The sequence below is a fragment of the Megalops cyprinoides genome, chromosome 2 (assembly GCF_013368585.1).
Source record: "Megalops cyprinoides isolate fMegCyp1 chromosome 2, fMegCyp1.pri, whole genome shotgun sequence".
NCBI classification, from domain to species: Eukaryota; Metazoa; Chordata; class Actinopteri; order Elopiformes; family Megalopidae; genus Megalops; species Megalops cyprinoides.
This window is the reverse complement of record NC_050584.1, coordinates 17645976-17662519: the sequence shown is the minus strand read 5'-3', so window position 1 is coordinate 17662519 and position 16544 is coordinate 17645976. Positions and strand designations below refer to the sequence as shown.

Here is a 16544-nt window from a genome sequence, read left to right as displayed (position 1 = left end):
TACAACGGCTCTCTGCAGTTACACGCTGTACAATACATTCAATAAATGTCTCAACTTGAGACTCCTAAAAGGAACAATGTAGGAGCAAAACCCTCAACTGCTGGGAGCTGATACAGTCACGCTGCAAGTGCTATCATGGTACTCCTAAACTGTAAGTTGCTCCTCCCTCTGCGGCAAACCAAAACAAGTAGTGCAATGCTGACAGTGCTTTCTGTTCCATAAGACTTCATATCGACTGTTTTAGCATCCTTTCCACCAAAAAAAAAAAAGGCAGTTATAAAATAAAGCAGGAAGATATTTGTACATACATATTTGTAATATTATATTATATAAAAGTATATGTTCATGTTTTATAATAATATAATATTGTATTTAAAAGCAGCGCCTCTAGTTTTACACTGAGTCTACATTCAACAACCTATATGCAGCTGTTTCGTTTGAATAGACAAAAATAGTGCCAAAAACCTAATAGAATTTGCCCACGATGAATTTTGTTTCTGCCATCTGGCCCATGTGATAGCCTAAGGAACGGTGAATGTTGGTATTCAAGATACCTGCAGCTTCAGGTATTGGGGGAAAAGTAAACGAGGTTACTAATAATGGCTAGAATAGTTCTGTGGAGAAGGTCCACAATTTCGGAAGGGCCAGAAGGTTGCAGGCACACCAAAGGGTTTTGCTTGCTTGCGGCAGCACAAGGAGGGGGTGCATCAGCATGTTTCTTTGTTCTCCTCCCTACCTTTCACAAAATGCCCAAAAAAAAGGGGGGGGGGGTCGAATTCAATATTACAAACAGGGAGATGGAAAAAAATAAACTTCTGCCTTTTACTTCAGCAATTACACTTTTATACTCTGTTAAGGGTGGAGTGAAACAACAAAAAGAACTGGACGGTCAGTTTCCTACGCGAGATTGTCTAAGTGTTAAGTCTGCCGGTTAGAAGACGGGTTGCCGCGACAGGCAGATGGGACGGTGTAGTGTGGCGGTTGGGGTCAGAGGACCAGGGCCCTGGAGGTGCAGCCGGTGGTGTACGAGTTGAGGTACTTCCTGGCCTGCTCAGTCATGATCAGCTGATCCTCCGTCTTCCCGTACACAACGGCCTCCCACTCGCTGTTCACCTGAGGACAGAGGCCCGGGGATGGGCAGCCATTACAGCAGGCAGACAGATACACACAAAGGGATGAGGGCAGAACGCAGTAATATGCTGTTAGGGCAGTGCAGCAATAACCATCAGCATGCAACTGTGACGCATGGTAGTATACTTGGCTTCCCTTGTCTAGTCAGGTTGCACAATTTAACTTGTGGTAGTGGGTGAATAGTGTTATTCTCACAGTCTGGTCTGACACTGTTGCTAATTCAACTTGAATGAATTACACTTCTGTTCTTTTGTGCTGGAAGTCACTCTGGATAGGAGCGTCTGCTAAATGCACGTAATGTCACGCGAGGCTTCCCACGCGTAAAAATGTAATAAAATTTCAGCAGTGTCATTTCTAATGCGCAGAGCATCACCCCGGACACACAAAACTAAAAGAATCAGGACAGGACTTAGGCACAGGGTAGGCTGACTTTCATACTTATTTTCTTAATGTAACGCAATGTTTAACTGTGTTTTGCTTTTGTTTGGGGTATTGTACTGTATTTGAGAATACAAAATGAAAACATGGTTTTTCCTATTGGTTCTGATTGAGATTAGTTACGCTCATGGCCAACAAAGCGCAGTACAGAGGCTCTGTGGGCAGATTCGCCCTCGAGAGGATGAGGAAGTGACGTCGCGCAGGCACCTGGGCGGGGCTATCGTATCGGGACGTCCTCGTCGGCGGGGGGCTGTCCCCCCTGCCCTGCGGGCTGAAGCTGGGCTCCTGCTTCACCGGCACAGGCGAGCAGGTATGCTCCTCCCGATCGAGCAGGGGGGTCATCAGCAGGGAGCTGGTCAGCAGGCTGTCCCCGGGCACCTGCACAGTGAAGCTCGCTGTTATCATCAGCCTCCCCCAGAAAATAAGGTTCTACCATGCACTTACAGTACCAGTCAAAAGTTTGGACACACCTGATTAAGATAATGGGTAACATGCATTCAAAGACATTTTGTTCTAAAGACTTATGCTTAAATGTTTGAAATTTGTTTCTTACACAAATATACATAATGAAGTTGATGTTCATGTATGGATTTCTTTCCAAATAAAATGCATTTTTAAAAATATTTTTTGGCTTCTATAAAGAATGTAAAATATAAGATAGTTTTGATTTGTTCAACACATTTTTGGTCACTACATAATTCCATTTATTGTGTTATTTCATAGTTTTGATGTCTTTACTATTATTCTAAAATGTAGAAAATAGTGAAAACAAAGATTATAAGTTGTGTCCAAACTTTTGACTGGTCCACACTGACTGTGATGAAAGGGCTTCAGTTTGCTGCTCTGTCACGCCCGCCAGTCAAAATGCCTCACAGTCCAACTGAAATCACTGAAAAAGCAATGATCCTTCCCTCTCAAACAGAGGAGTGTGAATAGACATAAACATACTGCACTCTATAAATCTCCCCAAAGCAATACTTCAGGTGCAGCAATGTCAAAGCATCGTGTCAAACAGAGAGCTGGATGTGTCAGCCCTGAAGTGAGCACATCAAGAAATCCTGGCCCCTGGGGGCGCTGTGGGTTTGAGCCTCAGCTGGGTGAGCAAGGTCCTCACCTGCATGCTGCTGACCTGCTCCTGGGAGAACAGCTGGACATTGAGGCAATCCTTCCCCCAGGTGTCCAACACCAGGGACTTCCTAACTTTCCTTGCAGGGGCATCAAGCTGGGATTCAAAATACTGAGCGTTAAGAAGGCCAGCTGAAAGATGATTCACAACCAACATGCTCCTCATATACAAATGGTGTAATTCATCCCTAAAAGACATGGCTTTGAGTCACGCTTTGAGTTTTTATTTCTAACCATAAATCATTTGGATCGGTCATTCATCAGGAGGAAGTTGGAAGGTACCTCGTTTTTCCAGGATCTGAATTCAGTCTGCATTTCCCCTCGGTTGAATATATCCGTCCCCGTCTCCTCTTTCAACACCTCTCGGATGTCCTCCTCCAGGAAGGCCAGTGGCTGCGGCTGAGGACCGAGGGAAAAGCACAGACAGTGACATGCTGATACCGCCAGTGAGATACGCAGGGGCAAGGGGAGACGACGACAGTGGAAAACCACAGAGGCGATGAGACACACAGGGGAAAACACCCGGACACTGATGGTGTGTTATCAGTAAGATATACACAGTCAGAGTGAAAAACACACAGATACTGTCAGTGACGGACGGTCAGGGAGGAAACACGGCCAGAGAGAGGGTTGCAGTGGGAGGTCGCACTCAGAGCTGCTTCAGCACTCCTCCAAGATCTGACCTGGCAAGGTCTTCCACTGCTAACAGGTAATAAGAGTCATTTAAGCGGCACAGTCTCTGCAATACCTACCACCATTTTTAAGGGCCCATACATCTTCTCTTGGGCAGCCAGGGCATTTTTGAAGGGTGTCGGAGTCCGTGGAGTAGGGCCCAAGATAGACTTCCGAATTTTAGGGGTCCTGAACCTACGATAGGGAGCAAATCTTAAATGTTTTGTTCGCACATTTAAGAAAAGCTCTCGGAATGCTGGGGTCCCCTTTCAAACACCAGTGTGGAACACAGGCCAACTCTCTTACCCAGCGTTCTCTTTCTGATGCTTGGGGGTCATCTCCTTCTGCAGGGGTGTGTTGAGGAGACACTTCTGTCCGCACACCGGGGTCGATGTGAGGGCCGGGTTGTCCAGGTTCAGATGCTCATTCCCAGATATGTTGAAAAACTGAGGAAACATTCAGGTTTTTTTTTTTTAATTGGAAGCAGAGTGCAAACCGATGAAAGCTGGGTGTTAAAAGGGGCGATCTTTTAGAGTTTTAATATTATAAATATATAAATTACTAAGGCTGTGTGAGCAGGGGTGGCCGTACCTGGGAGGGAGAGAAGGGCAGTGCTTTCACAGGGGTGCTTTTGGGAGAGGCGGTGCTGGTGTCCAGGAAGGAGGTGCAGTTGCTTTCGCCGGAGGGGGACTGCTCACCCCTCTCCTTTCTCTTCCTCCTCAGGATGGAGGGGGGTGTGGTGAACTTGGCCACAATGGGCGAGGCCAGGGGGATGAGCTTGTCTGAGCCCGGGCCCAGGTTGGCACAGCTCTTGGCCTGGTCGGGGATGGCGGGGCCATCGAACTGATAGCCCATCTCCCCAGGGGTCTCGTCCTGTTCCTCGGGCTGCGGGAAGGCGGCAGACACCTGCTTCTGGGGGGACACCACCTCCGTCAGGTTGAAAGTGGTCACGTCGCTCCATGCCACCGGGTCCTGCAGGGCCAGACACATGTACAGCACATTTAGGCAGCAGTGTGGTGTAGCAGTAAGGAGCAGGACTCGTAACCTAAAGGCTGCCGGGTCGATTCCCCACTAGGCCACTGTTATTGTACCCTTGGGCAAGGTACTGAACCTACATCTGCCTCAGTAAATATCCATTGTATAAATAGATAGCATGTAAAACTGTAACCTATGTAAGTCACTCCGGATAAGAGCGTCTGCTAAATGCTAATAATGTAATGCAATGTAATGCATTTCCAACACATCCTTTCTCCCTGCCCAGTGCTGGCTAAGGGCCACTCACTGAGTCGATGAGCTCCATGGTCTCGGCGAACTCGGGGATGGTCTGCAGGGAGGAGAGCACGGCGCTGGCCTCCACTGCCAGGAACTTGCTGGGAGACACGTGGACGGGGGCCGCCGCTGGCCCCAGGCTGTCCTCCGCCCGGCAGAACTCCATGCTCTGGTCCTCCAGGCTGCTCATGGTGGTCATGGTGTCGTCCGTCACGTTGTCGGACCAGCGGGGGTACCTGTCGGAGTGCTGTGGAGGCCAGAATAGACGTCAGATGAAATGGTCCATGGGTACGGGATCTCGGGGGCTATTGGTCACATGGGAGGCGAGATGGGAGACCAGGGAGAGGTGACAGGCTCGGAGGTCAGAGGGCAGGGTTCATACTCCCCACTGGCCCTGAACCTGGAAGGACTGCAGGCAGCACCAGCTGCCAAGAGGAACACGGAAATTGCAACTCGTGCTACAGCCAGTACCACCAGCCACTCTGGCATGAGGCATCTAACGCCAACTCCAGCAATTGTTTGAACAACCAACCAACACAGCACACCTCAGCCACTGTCCATTCCTCCTTAATCATTGCCTTCCTTTCTGAAAGCATCTACCTTGCAGCTGAAGCCTAAATCTATGGATACGGCAATGTTTATGGAGTGACACTGGTCCCAACTGAGAGATTTCTAGCCTGACAAGGGCCAGCATGAGATCTCAGAGTAGCAATGCAGTTAATCTCATGGATGCACAAGAAAAAAAAAAACAGTAATAAAAACCAAACAAATAAAAAGACGCCGAATCTTGTCCAAACTCTACGGTTGTCCCAAGCCACACACAGGCCGTGCACTACCGCTGCTATGCAAGAGCGGAAGGTGGGGAGCGGTTAGGGAGGACTCGCCGGCCGACGGGCATAAAGCGGTGAGCGGAGCTAACCGGGATGAGTGGGTGAGGATGGGAATGGGAGGGGGCGGGGTTTCTACAGCGCAACTACGCACACACAGTGTCCTTACACATGAGGCTGCCTGTCTTCTGACTTCATTCTCAGCTGACATAAGCAGCAGCTCAAGTTCCTTAATTCTCTGCTCTTTGTCAGGGTCATCGTGGCACGGCTGCTGGAACAGACACGTGGGGGGGTCGGGGGGGAAGGAAGGAGGCGGGGACGGGAGGAGAGACGGGGAAACATCCGATTTATTGACATGTTACCGCAGCCTCATCGAGCCTTCAGCGATGCATCGGTGTGAAAGCCATTAAAGGAAAGATTCTCAAATATTACTGATACAAATCTAGAATTGAGCCAACTGGTGGAGGGGGGAGAAGGCTTCATACTACCAACAGGTACATGGAATGGCCACTAGATCATGACTTGTAGGTCAATAGCATTTCTTTGGTGTCAATTATAAGCCAAAGGTAAACTGAAATTCTTACAGGCTTCAGGCAAATGAAATATATTATCTGGTTTTCTTACGTTGGGTCTTGACCAGGCCCAGGCCATTACAGTAAATGAGGCTTTGTTGTTAGTTATCTTGTATGGGAAAAGATTCATCAATTAATAATTAACATAAACTGTATCGGGCATGGCTGCCCAACAACTTGTAAACAGTAAAACCATTCATTTTAAATATCATACGCTGAGATGCACCGGTGAAAACTCAAATGAAGACCAATAAAGAACACCAGAGGACGAACACAAACAAACAGAATGTTAAAACAGAGAAAAGAGAAAGGCAATCATTCCTTGGTTGGCTGAATAAGAGCATCAATGTGATGCAGAGATAAAGTTGATGAGAAGCAGTGTGAAGGCCAAGAGAGTCCGCCAACATGGACACAGTGTGTGTGTGTGTGTGTGTGTGTGTGTGTGTGTGTGTGTGTGTGCGTGTGTGTGTGGAGGGGGGCGGGGACAGTGGATAACACTCACTGGGACAAAGACAGAGGCATCAGGGATGCTGTCCACACACTGCCTGTCCAACGGCCCGAAAGAGTATCCCGCGATCTTTAAAGAGACCACACACACAATGAGGGATGTATGGAAACACTGCATTGAACTGGGCTTAGTCTCCCAGTCACATGACCAGATTTGAACACAATGAACCAGGCAATGCATTTCACTAAGTCCACTTTTTTTCTAATACTGGTTTTTAAATGTCTATCTGAGTTGAGTTCTTCAACACTTAGACTTGACCATGGGCCAAGAGCACCAAGAGCACCAAGCTCATTACTTTACATTATTGTCATTTAGCAGATGCTCTTATCCAGAGTGTGTTACAATTTTTACATTTCATCCATTTATACAGCACAAGGGTACAGCTGCAGTGCCCCAGTGGGGGCTCAAACTGGCAACCTTTCGGTTACAAGCCCTGTTCCTTACCACTATGCTACACTGCCACCCCAAGCTGTGGATTACCTCCTTCTTTCAGGCAAAAGAGGGGGGAGGGGATGATCACCTGTGCTGGGATAGTCATGACCAGCTGGTTCTGGCCGTGCAGCACCTCCACCGAGTTGCAGGTTTTGGGCCGTCTCTTGATGGCCTGATTGGCCCTGTAGGCCCCAGCGTTGTCCTGCAGATACCCCTCGTGCTCCACTTTCCGCCGCATGGTGGAATTCCAGTGGTTCTTGATGGAGTTGTCCGTCCTGCAGGCAAATTCAAGACAGAAGCGTTAATTTCAACTAAACCAGGTAAAGTTAATTCATCCTCTGTGTTTACTGAGATCCACATCACTTTCTGGCTGTGACTGGTGGACACACAGGAGGAAGCAACATTAGCGTCTGAACACAGTGACACTTTTCTAAGCCTCAGACTCTGGACACACAGAAGGCCACCCCCCGCTCCGTACCTGCCGGGCAGCAGCTTGGAGATCTCGGCCCAGCGGTTGCCCAGGCGCTTGTGGGCCTCGTAGATGATGCGGTCCTCTTCCTCGGTCCAGGAGGACTTCTTGACCTCGGGGTTGAGGTGGTTGTGCCAGCGCTCCCGGCACTGTTTGCCGATCCGGCCCTGCAGGTGCTTGGCGATGATGGACCAGCGCTTGGGGCCGTATTTGTGCACCAGCTCAATGACCTGAATGCACAAAGGGCAGGGTCAGGGGGTCACGCCACAGAGCTCACACAAGAGTGCTGGGTCTCACACACACAGGGGAGAATTATCTGCCCCACACTTCAGCAGTCTGTCCTTTTCAGGTCATTCAAAAATGCATACAAAGAAGCACTACAATACTACAGCTGTGGTGGGCAGGAATCTTTTAGGAGTTTTATCTTCACATATCAGCTGAGCTATTTTAAAACTACGAGAAGGGGGAAAAAAACCCACAAAAGATAAGACACCGTGAGCTCAGGGGCCTGGCTGTCGGAGCTCAAGCCGCCATTCCTGGCATTCCTGCAGCCGGCGCGTAACCCGGCGCCAGTGGAGGAATGCACTGTTCACCTCCCAGCAGCGAGAGAGCGGACCCTGCAGAAGCACCGCATAGCGGGAGAGCACAGCCGGGCACACCCCTGACTGCTGCATTACGTATCGAGTGACCGGGGCCAGAGAGTCGGCCCCGAACAAAGCGCTCGCAGCGGGGAATGTGATCTTATCACAGTCCAGACTCATGAGTACCTCAGATGCTGCATTCCCCACACATATTTGCCCAGCTCCTCAATACATTCCAGCCTCACCGCTGCCGAGATGAGAAAACGTCTTCCAACTTTCATACGGACACTGCTGATGACAGTGACTGATTCTATGTGCCTGGCTTCCTTTGTCTGGTCAGGTTGCACAAGTTAACTTCTGGTAGGGCTTGGATAGTGTTATGCTCACAGTCGCTGGTCTGGGAGTGTTGTTAGCCTGGTCTGACACCGTTGCTAATTCAACTTTAATGGATACGCTTCTGCTCTTTTGTGCTGGAAGTCACTCTGGATAAGAGCATCTGTTAAATGAGTGTTTCTCAATCCTACTCCTGGAGGCCCCCTGTCCTGCATATCTTCTATCTATCCTTGCTGCTTGATTAAATCAGGTATGCTCAGCTAATCAAAAGTGCCACTGATGAATTCAGTCAGGTAGGTAGAGCAAGGATAGACAGAAGATATGCAGGACAGGGGGCCTCCAGGAGCAGCATTGAGAAACACTGTGCTAAATGAATGTGAAGAAATGTAATGTAATGTAATGTTGAGAAGAGATAGGCCCTCAGACCCTGACTCCCTGCCCCCTACCCCACTCCCACCCACCACCTCTGTCAGGCAGGTGAACTGCCTGGCTCTCCTTACCCTCTGATCTTCCTCTTTTGTCCAGGGCCCTTTCACCAGCTCCGGGTTGAGCACCTTCTGCCAGCGGTGTTGACACTGGCCATCTGTTCTTTTCTGTCACGGTGCAACAAAAGCGCCTTCTCAACACCTGCAGCCGCGCCGTGCACTCTTACCACACATCCTCTTTAACGCCCCGCCCCGCCAGAAGGCAGGCAGCAACCCGTTACAGAGCGCCTTCATTACACACTAAAAGGCGCAAACATTTTCATAAGTGTCATTTGTTTGACACGGGCAATGGCCGCGTCCTCAAGTTGCACAAAAATAGGCATGTTCATTTGCATGGAAAACAACTGCGAAAATAGTTTACAGGGGGGGTCAGGTTTAACCACAATGCACCTTCATGATTATCATATTGGTAACTGTAAACCAAAAGCCCAATATCATTCTATACTGTAATTAGCACATATTAAACCATACAGGAAGTTTATCATTAAATTAAAGTTTTTTAAATCCTCAGTTAAGAAACGCCTTCCCTGTAAATGCAAGTCATATATAAAGGATATAAACTGAACTATAAAGACGATAAAAATTTGTGCTCAAATGCAGTTATCCTTGTGTATCACACTGTGTTTTACTAAATACAGAACTTACTGGGAAATAATTGGCGATCAGCCTCCAGGCATCAGTGCCATGTTGCTCCACCAGTTTTTTCAGCTTCTCATCCTGGAGAAAGAAGAGATATAACAGTCATCAGGACTCACTTCCCTACAATCAGCCATCCAAACATCCCACCCACTACTCTTTGTCTGAAAAGACAATAAGAGGTACTCCAGCTGCAAAGGATTGGAGTGGCATGTTATGAACCCTCAAGCACCACAGTGACCTCAGTATGAAAACCACCTGACCTCAGTGCAAGCACCACAGCAACCAACATGCAGGACAAGGCACAATGGATGAGGTGAAGCCCGCACACACACACACACACACACACACACACACACACACACACACACACACACACACACACATACTTCAGTTGCGAGTTACCTCATCCACATATACACACACACACACACACACTTCATGGCTGTGACATACCTCATCCCTGGACCACTTGACTTTGCAGAACAGCTTCTTCGGGTTCTTCAGCTCCTTGCTCTCAGGGTCTATGGAGAGAAGCTCCTCCTCCTCGTCCTCACTGATGAAGGGCAAAGAAACACAGGAAGGCAGAAATGACTGTCACTGTTCTGGTGGTTGCACATCATAGAGCATAGAGCACTTCTGAATTTATTATGGCATGCTTTTATTTACAGTGGCACTAATTATCGCAGGGTGTTTCGATGTGGTTGGTTAGGTTCAGCACGTTCAGTTGTTTGAGCAAATTTATTAGATGCAGTTTGAACTCCTTTTTTGTAGGCACTCTAGAACATCTGCTAAAGGTCTAAATGTAATCTGTAGAGATGGTGTACCAAAACTTTACAATTACTGCACATATTGTCATATTAGCATTCACGGTATCCAGCAAGAAATAAAGCAGGAATGCTCAATGAATTAATAAACTAGTCTACACTTCTCTTCATAACCCGACAATCAGCAAGAAGCACTTTTAAGAAAATTAATGTGCTGACATGCAAGGCATGCTTAAAACAAAGTAAAGCAAAAAGCAGACAGCAGTCTGATTAACTGCAAAGCACATGTTTTAATCTATGGTCAAATCTCTCCCATTTTTAGAGTGTGCAAAGGAAATGACAACATCCGAATGTTAAACAGGACATTCCAAACCCCAATTAGGGAGGAGATAAATTGTGCCACTAAATATAAGTTGGAGGCTTTTTTTGCTCCTGTACTTGCTGGCAAGTATACTTTAAGCTGATGTTATTTTGAACCAATTACATCTTAAATCAAGTACTACTGCTTTCACTCAGACCTTTGACCGAAGGAGAAAGTGTCAGAGATTTTTGACAAACCACTGATCCAATCTACTGTGTCTGTTCCACCCAGATCCACGGAAATCACACTGTGGAAGTCATCAGTTCCTAGGAATGCCCTGTTACCAGGCAACAGTTCCCCTTAAGCACAGGGCCAGTCTTATCCATTTTACCGACAGGGCGGGGGACAGAAGAAATGAGTCGCTCAGGGTTTCCGCCGTGCACATAAACACCTCTATATTACTCCAGCGGGCACAGGCAGCCAAAAAGCATTACACACCAGGCCTTAACAAAGCTGAGCCAGGAGGGGGAACTCAGGCTCCTGTCTTTACCTGTGTTCTTCACTGTCACATAAAGGTGTCAGACTCTGTCTCATGACCTCAAATACAGACACACTGCAGGGAGTGACAGTCAGCAGTGCAAGGCCTGAAGCAGGGGGTGTGGACAGAGGTACAATGGGCCTCACTCACACAAGGGGCCATTACCACTGCCCATCCATCTGGACTGCCCGGCACCAAGCTACACGCATTGGAAGTGGGGAAAACATAGAGCAGGGAGCCGTATCTGAGAAAGCGCAGAGGCCTTGTGCCAAAAGACACAGAAAACCTGCTGCCGGACACTGCTCCAGAGACTACTCATACTGCAACATATTTATTATTCACCTCAAAATGGAGCAGTGGGCCAGGTAAGACAGAACGGCTCAATTTGCTGCTGTAACAATTTGCACCTGTGGTTTCGTGTTTGGTTTTTCGGCTCTGCGCTGATCAAGCCATTACTCATTCTGGATGCAAAGGTGGGAGACAAATAACACAGAGGCTATTTTTTAATCCTATGTGTTATGTTACAAAAAGAAAAAAGTGTTGAACACACGGTACTCTAGGTAGCAACGGGGGCAGACAGAATCACAGATCTTATGAGCAGTCGCAGCGAGACGAAAGAGAAAGAGCACAGAACAACTGAAGACTAAGAAATGCTACAGGCATTCTCTTTTACACCGAGCGGGACAGACAGCTGCACAGTAGCTACTACACCTGTGCACGAATGTCCTGTGGAAACTGGTTTGGCCGACATGAAGTGCAAAATCCTCTGCTCTCCAGATAAGGTTGTGCTGTGGATGAGCTGAATATTTCCTATCATTTGCCTCTGAAACAGGCTTTTGCAGAAGAGGTTGAGATGAGAATATGACCCCCCCACAGTTCCACAGCGGGGCTGGCCTTTGATGAAAGGAGAGCTCCAGCAGCGAGACACACCGGCTGGATTTCAGAAGACATCGTTTCGACAGAGGAAGGGGGGTGGTCTCTGCATTCACTTCCAACATCAGCCGCCTGTTTCTGAATGAGCTACAGTGTGAGATGTAAGTAAAGTTAAGGTTTCGCAGAGCTAACAATGTTCTCAGAATGGCTGAAGAGACACACGAAACCCCAGACAAAAAGCTACGTTTTATGTCACCGAAAGGGTCGGCTAAGCTGGAAAAGCTTGGGAATGCAAGTAAGAACGCCACAGCATTCCTGCCTGAACCATGTCATGACAATACTTTCCAGCACTCTGCCTTTCAAAACTGGACCATACATGGGCCTCCCTTTAGACAAAATACACTCACCACTCAGCACAACAGTGAGGTGAAGCAGTTTGTGTTGGGCAATAAAACCAACCCAAGAATAAACTCCCCCCAGAATTCACATTCAAAAATCCACTTCTTTCGCTATCATATATGTATTTTTCTCCTCTATGTAAACAATGTGAAGCTGAAACACTTTAGAGTTCAGTGTGAAACCTTTGAGCTTCACTTAGCATTTTAGCCGAGGAAAAGAATCAAAGGGCAAATGCAACCGGAGTGAGTTTTAAAAGATCTCAAGATTTAATTCATAAAGTGACGTCATTACCATCTCTCGACCTCACGGATGTAATTCAATTCAACTCCATCCTTGTTTGATTTGTCAAGTGTACAGAGCCAATATTGTAAGTGAAATTAGAAAAGTTGGAAGTCAGAAAACTATCAAGTTGAACCAGCGCAATACTTTTCTTTCCAAACGTTCAAATTGTATTACTATAAATTGTGTTAGTTACTACACATTCAGACAAGTAACACAAAGCCACCCTCTGTACTGCACCAAAACTCAAGGGTCCACTTTCTTTGAAATACAATCCAAACATGCCTCGAGTACTATTTCACTTTGGACCTCAGAAAAAAATGGAAAGCGTATGAAGAATTCTGGTAATATTGGCTTATTTTCAACAGCTTGCACGATCTTAGGATCTGTTCATACAGCGCGAACGTGAATAAAGGTTCTTGTGTTATGCGGCAGAAGCATTCGCTCTGTTAAAGGAATTTTATGCGAGGCAAATGCTAATGAAGTTTATCCGGTGTTTCTAATTATTTGTTACGTCGAAAAGCCTGCACATCGCGTGAGAAGGAGGGGGGGCAGCTGAATCGGGAGTGCCGGATAACAGGATGCGAAGGACGACGAACAAGTGGTGAGTAATGAGTTACGGCAAGGATAGAGTTAATGGCACTCCCCTCCGCCCCCAAGCAGTATTTGCTCCACTAATACAAAGTCCACACGCTCTCATTGTTGATGATTTCTTCGTAAGGGCACAAGGCACGGTACATCAGATGCCCCCTCTCACTCCGGAGGGGAATCCCACACTCCAACCATCCATTCGAGCAGGAATGTCATGACGGTCAGTTGCATGTTAAAAGAGGGGAGGATGGCCGAATCCCCATCAGCCTCCCTAAAATAATTATGGGTATGCCGTCACAACTGAGGTGTCGTTCAGAAACTGCGTGCAAACAAAAGCTTAAGCCTCTCTGCCAGTGCTTCCGCCTTTGAAGAGCTTCTGGGTTTACCTTCTCATTGGACTTACTCTAAAAAACATAGAACTACTGCTTTTCCATTAATGTGTGACCGACAATATATTAAAGTATGGTTTCCCAGACTACTGAAGTCACAGGAGCTTCATTCGTCCTTCAAATGTGTCTTGGTCCATAACAAATTATATATCCACTACAAATCTCTCTTACACGCTATCAATTTAAAATGCCTTCCTTCGCTTTCGTTTCTTGTAACCCTACCACATGTGCTAACACGCGGCACCATTGTATATTTATGGCGTAGACCGCAAGTTACCAAGCGAGGATGAAGCCCTATTATTCCAGTTAAATTATTGTTTCTAATTGAAACAGAAATTACGCGAGCGCTCCAGTCACTAGTCCACTGTACTACTTCTGCACTTTGAGAAACGCCCAAAGTTTCTCTGTACAAGAATTCCATCTGCAGTATAATTAGCTATGCTTTGATACAATCGGTAATGTGTTTGCTGCATGAAAAATGGCATGGCACTTCACTTACGCGAGCCCGCCCAAGAATGTGTAAATTTGCATGACTGTTTCATTTATATGACATTCTAGACAATCAGCAGAGACCAAACCTGCTTCATTTCTGTGAGTAATAAGGATATACTGGTGCAGAACAAATAAAATGGAGATCGTCCTTTTCAGTTTTTATTGTCCAAATGCTAAGTCGTTGCTGTCTTGAGTCAGGCACTGCCAGGTGAAATGTGTCCGACTTCGAAATCCAGGCCGCGAAAATGCAGTGGATCGCAACCTCTGACAGGTCAGACATTTTCACATAAGCTAAGTAAACAAGTTCTGGGGAGCCCCTAAGATTTGTTGCGGGCAAGCGTGGCGTATGGTTCAGGTAAAAGTTAGAGTCGCACAATGCCATACAGCTTTCGATCTTATACTGATGTTCTTTTTATTAATATACAAGACCGCTTTAGTCATGCTTTACAAAATGGTGCCACTAAATAGCACAAGAAACGAATTAACTTACCCCCATCAGGCGCTAAATACATGTCCAATTCATTTTGAAATGTGACGTAAGTTAGCCAACAAGCTAGCTCGCCACAGAATCACCACTTTCAACAGTTTTGGGTTGCTAAATAGCTGTTTGTGAAGACATCACACTCTACACTGTACTATTTAGCCTGATATGTAGCTACTAAAGTGTATAATAACTAACTTGCAAGATAACCTGCTAACTAGAGTACCAGCTGTATCGCTGTTACGTTAAGTTAGCAACACGTTGTTAGGGTTATCTAGTGGTTAACTGGTTAACTGTGCAAAACATAGTTAATTGCACAAGGTAAGAATGATAACGGGGTAACGTAACGTCATTTCTCCCTATGAACTCGTGGATAAACTTTAAACTCGCCAACTATCCTAGTTAACGTTACCTATCTTGCTGTGTCAAGAAGACGGCTAGCCAATTTACACTCCCTAAATATGTTAATGATAACTTTTTTTATTTTGCATAACTGTACAGATCTGTCATCATTCCCAGAAAGTTATGGAGTTTAGCTTGCTACCCATGTAATGTTAGCTGAGAATACGCAAAGCACACTCTGAAAATAGTCAAATAAGGTAAAATTATGGTAATATTATCATCATAAACTATGAGCTAGCAAGGTAAAGACGTCGATTGCTGTCATCATGAGCATATGGTTGCAGACTTGCCGCCGCCACTGTGACAGGTGGCAAAGCACGAACTAATATGAGGTAGCTAGCCATATCTCTTGTTAAATTATCTGGTTAGCTAGGTAGCACATTCTATTTTATTTGAAAAATTTCACCCTCTGCATACAAAGACATGTTATTACCCGGATTCAATCCTTCAGCTGTAAGAGCTAGTTAATTAGACTAGCTGAATTAGTGAGATAGTTGTTTGAGTCTATGCAGCCAGCCAGCTAAGTTAGATGGCCAGAAGCGCATCAATTATTAAAAAATTAACATGCTAGCTAACAAAACTAGTAAGCTAATGATCGCAATCACAAATACGCTTATTCGTAAGACAGTTGGCATCCGAGTTATCTAGTTACCTACGTACTTACCTACGTTGTTGCTAATCGCGTCAAGTTAAGCAAGTGGCCGATATCATCTAAATTAGCTAGCTGGCTGACTGACTGTATATGCTTTGTAAAGTCTTGGACATTGCTGTTAGCTAGCTAGTGCAGTTGCAGTTATAGCTGCAGTGCCCTCGCTAACTAGCTATCGATAGCGTCCTCTCACGAAGTCACTCACCTGCGTGATCTGTTGGTGGCCATGACTTTCGGCCGATGATCAACTTTTTTCTTCAATGCGAAGGGTCAAATCAAAGAAAAAACCTCAGCCTGCTCCAATTTTAGTGTAAATCCAGAAATCTAACAATCGGATTAACAATGAAATTACCCACACCATTCACTGTCAATGTCACAGTTTCTTGACCTTCACCAATGATGTAGAAATATAAGACGTATCAGCACGTAGCTTACAGTAGCTAGTTAGCTAGCCAGGTTACATTTTTCTCTTTTTTTGACGGATTTTGTTCCTTAGTCAGATGGCGATTCAATCCTTCAGACGCACATATACTGCGATAAATCTCTGATCAGGGCAGCTCTTGGATGTTGTCAGTGTCCGCACTGTGGTGATGGGCGATAATCAATGAGGTGCGCATAACTTCGCCCGTAGCCCGCCTTGATAGCTGCTCACCCTCCCACCTCGGTCTGTGTTTCGCTCTATATTTTCGGACTCGGGATTTTTTGTCCGTCCCGCCGATTCTCGCGCCCAGCCTCCTTCTAGAAAGTTGTTTGAATCTGCGCACGCGGCCTCGCGCCTGATTGGCCAGAACTGGGGGGAGCGCTCCTTCGTAAGGCGCCTTGACGCTGGGGAAACGCAACATTTGTCATGGGACCACTGGATGTTGTAGTCAGCCCTCGTTTGTCCCTCGGTGGGAAACAAACTT

At 46.5% G+C, this 16544-nt stretch overlaps 1 protein-coding gene across 2 annotated transcripts; it reads right to left on the bottom strand.

Annotated features, from left to right (window-relative positions):
• Positions 1 to 386: 386 nt before the first annotated feature.
• mybl1 (v-myb avian myeloblastosis viral oncogene homolog-like 1) lies at positions 387 to 16022 on the bottom strand. Of its 2 annotated transcripts, XM_036521430.1 has the most exons (16): positions 15845 to 16022; positions 9935 to 10034; positions 9488 to 9559; positions 8858 to 8950; positions 7453 to 7673; positions 7063 to 7249; positions 6537 to 6611; positions 5632 to 5730; positions 4649 to 4882; positions 3958 to 4338; positions 3673 to 3812; positions 3447 to 3561; positions 2977 to 3093; positions 2684 to 2791; positions 1777 to 1947; positions 387 to 1113 (listed from the first exon to the last, which is right to left on the bottom strand). In XM_036521430.1, exons 1-16 carry the CDS (start codon positions 15865 to 15867, stop codon positions 988 to 990), a joined length of 2262 nt encoding a protein of 753 aa, XP_036377323.1. In that variant the 5' UTR covers positions 15868 to 16022; the 3' UTR covers positions 387 to 987. The 2 variants fall into 2 exon arrangements, with proteins under 2 accessions (XP_036377323.1, XP_036377324.1); XM_036521431.1 differs by lacking the exon at positions 5632 to 5730.
• Between the last annotated feature and the right edge of the window lie 522 nt (positions 16023 to 16544).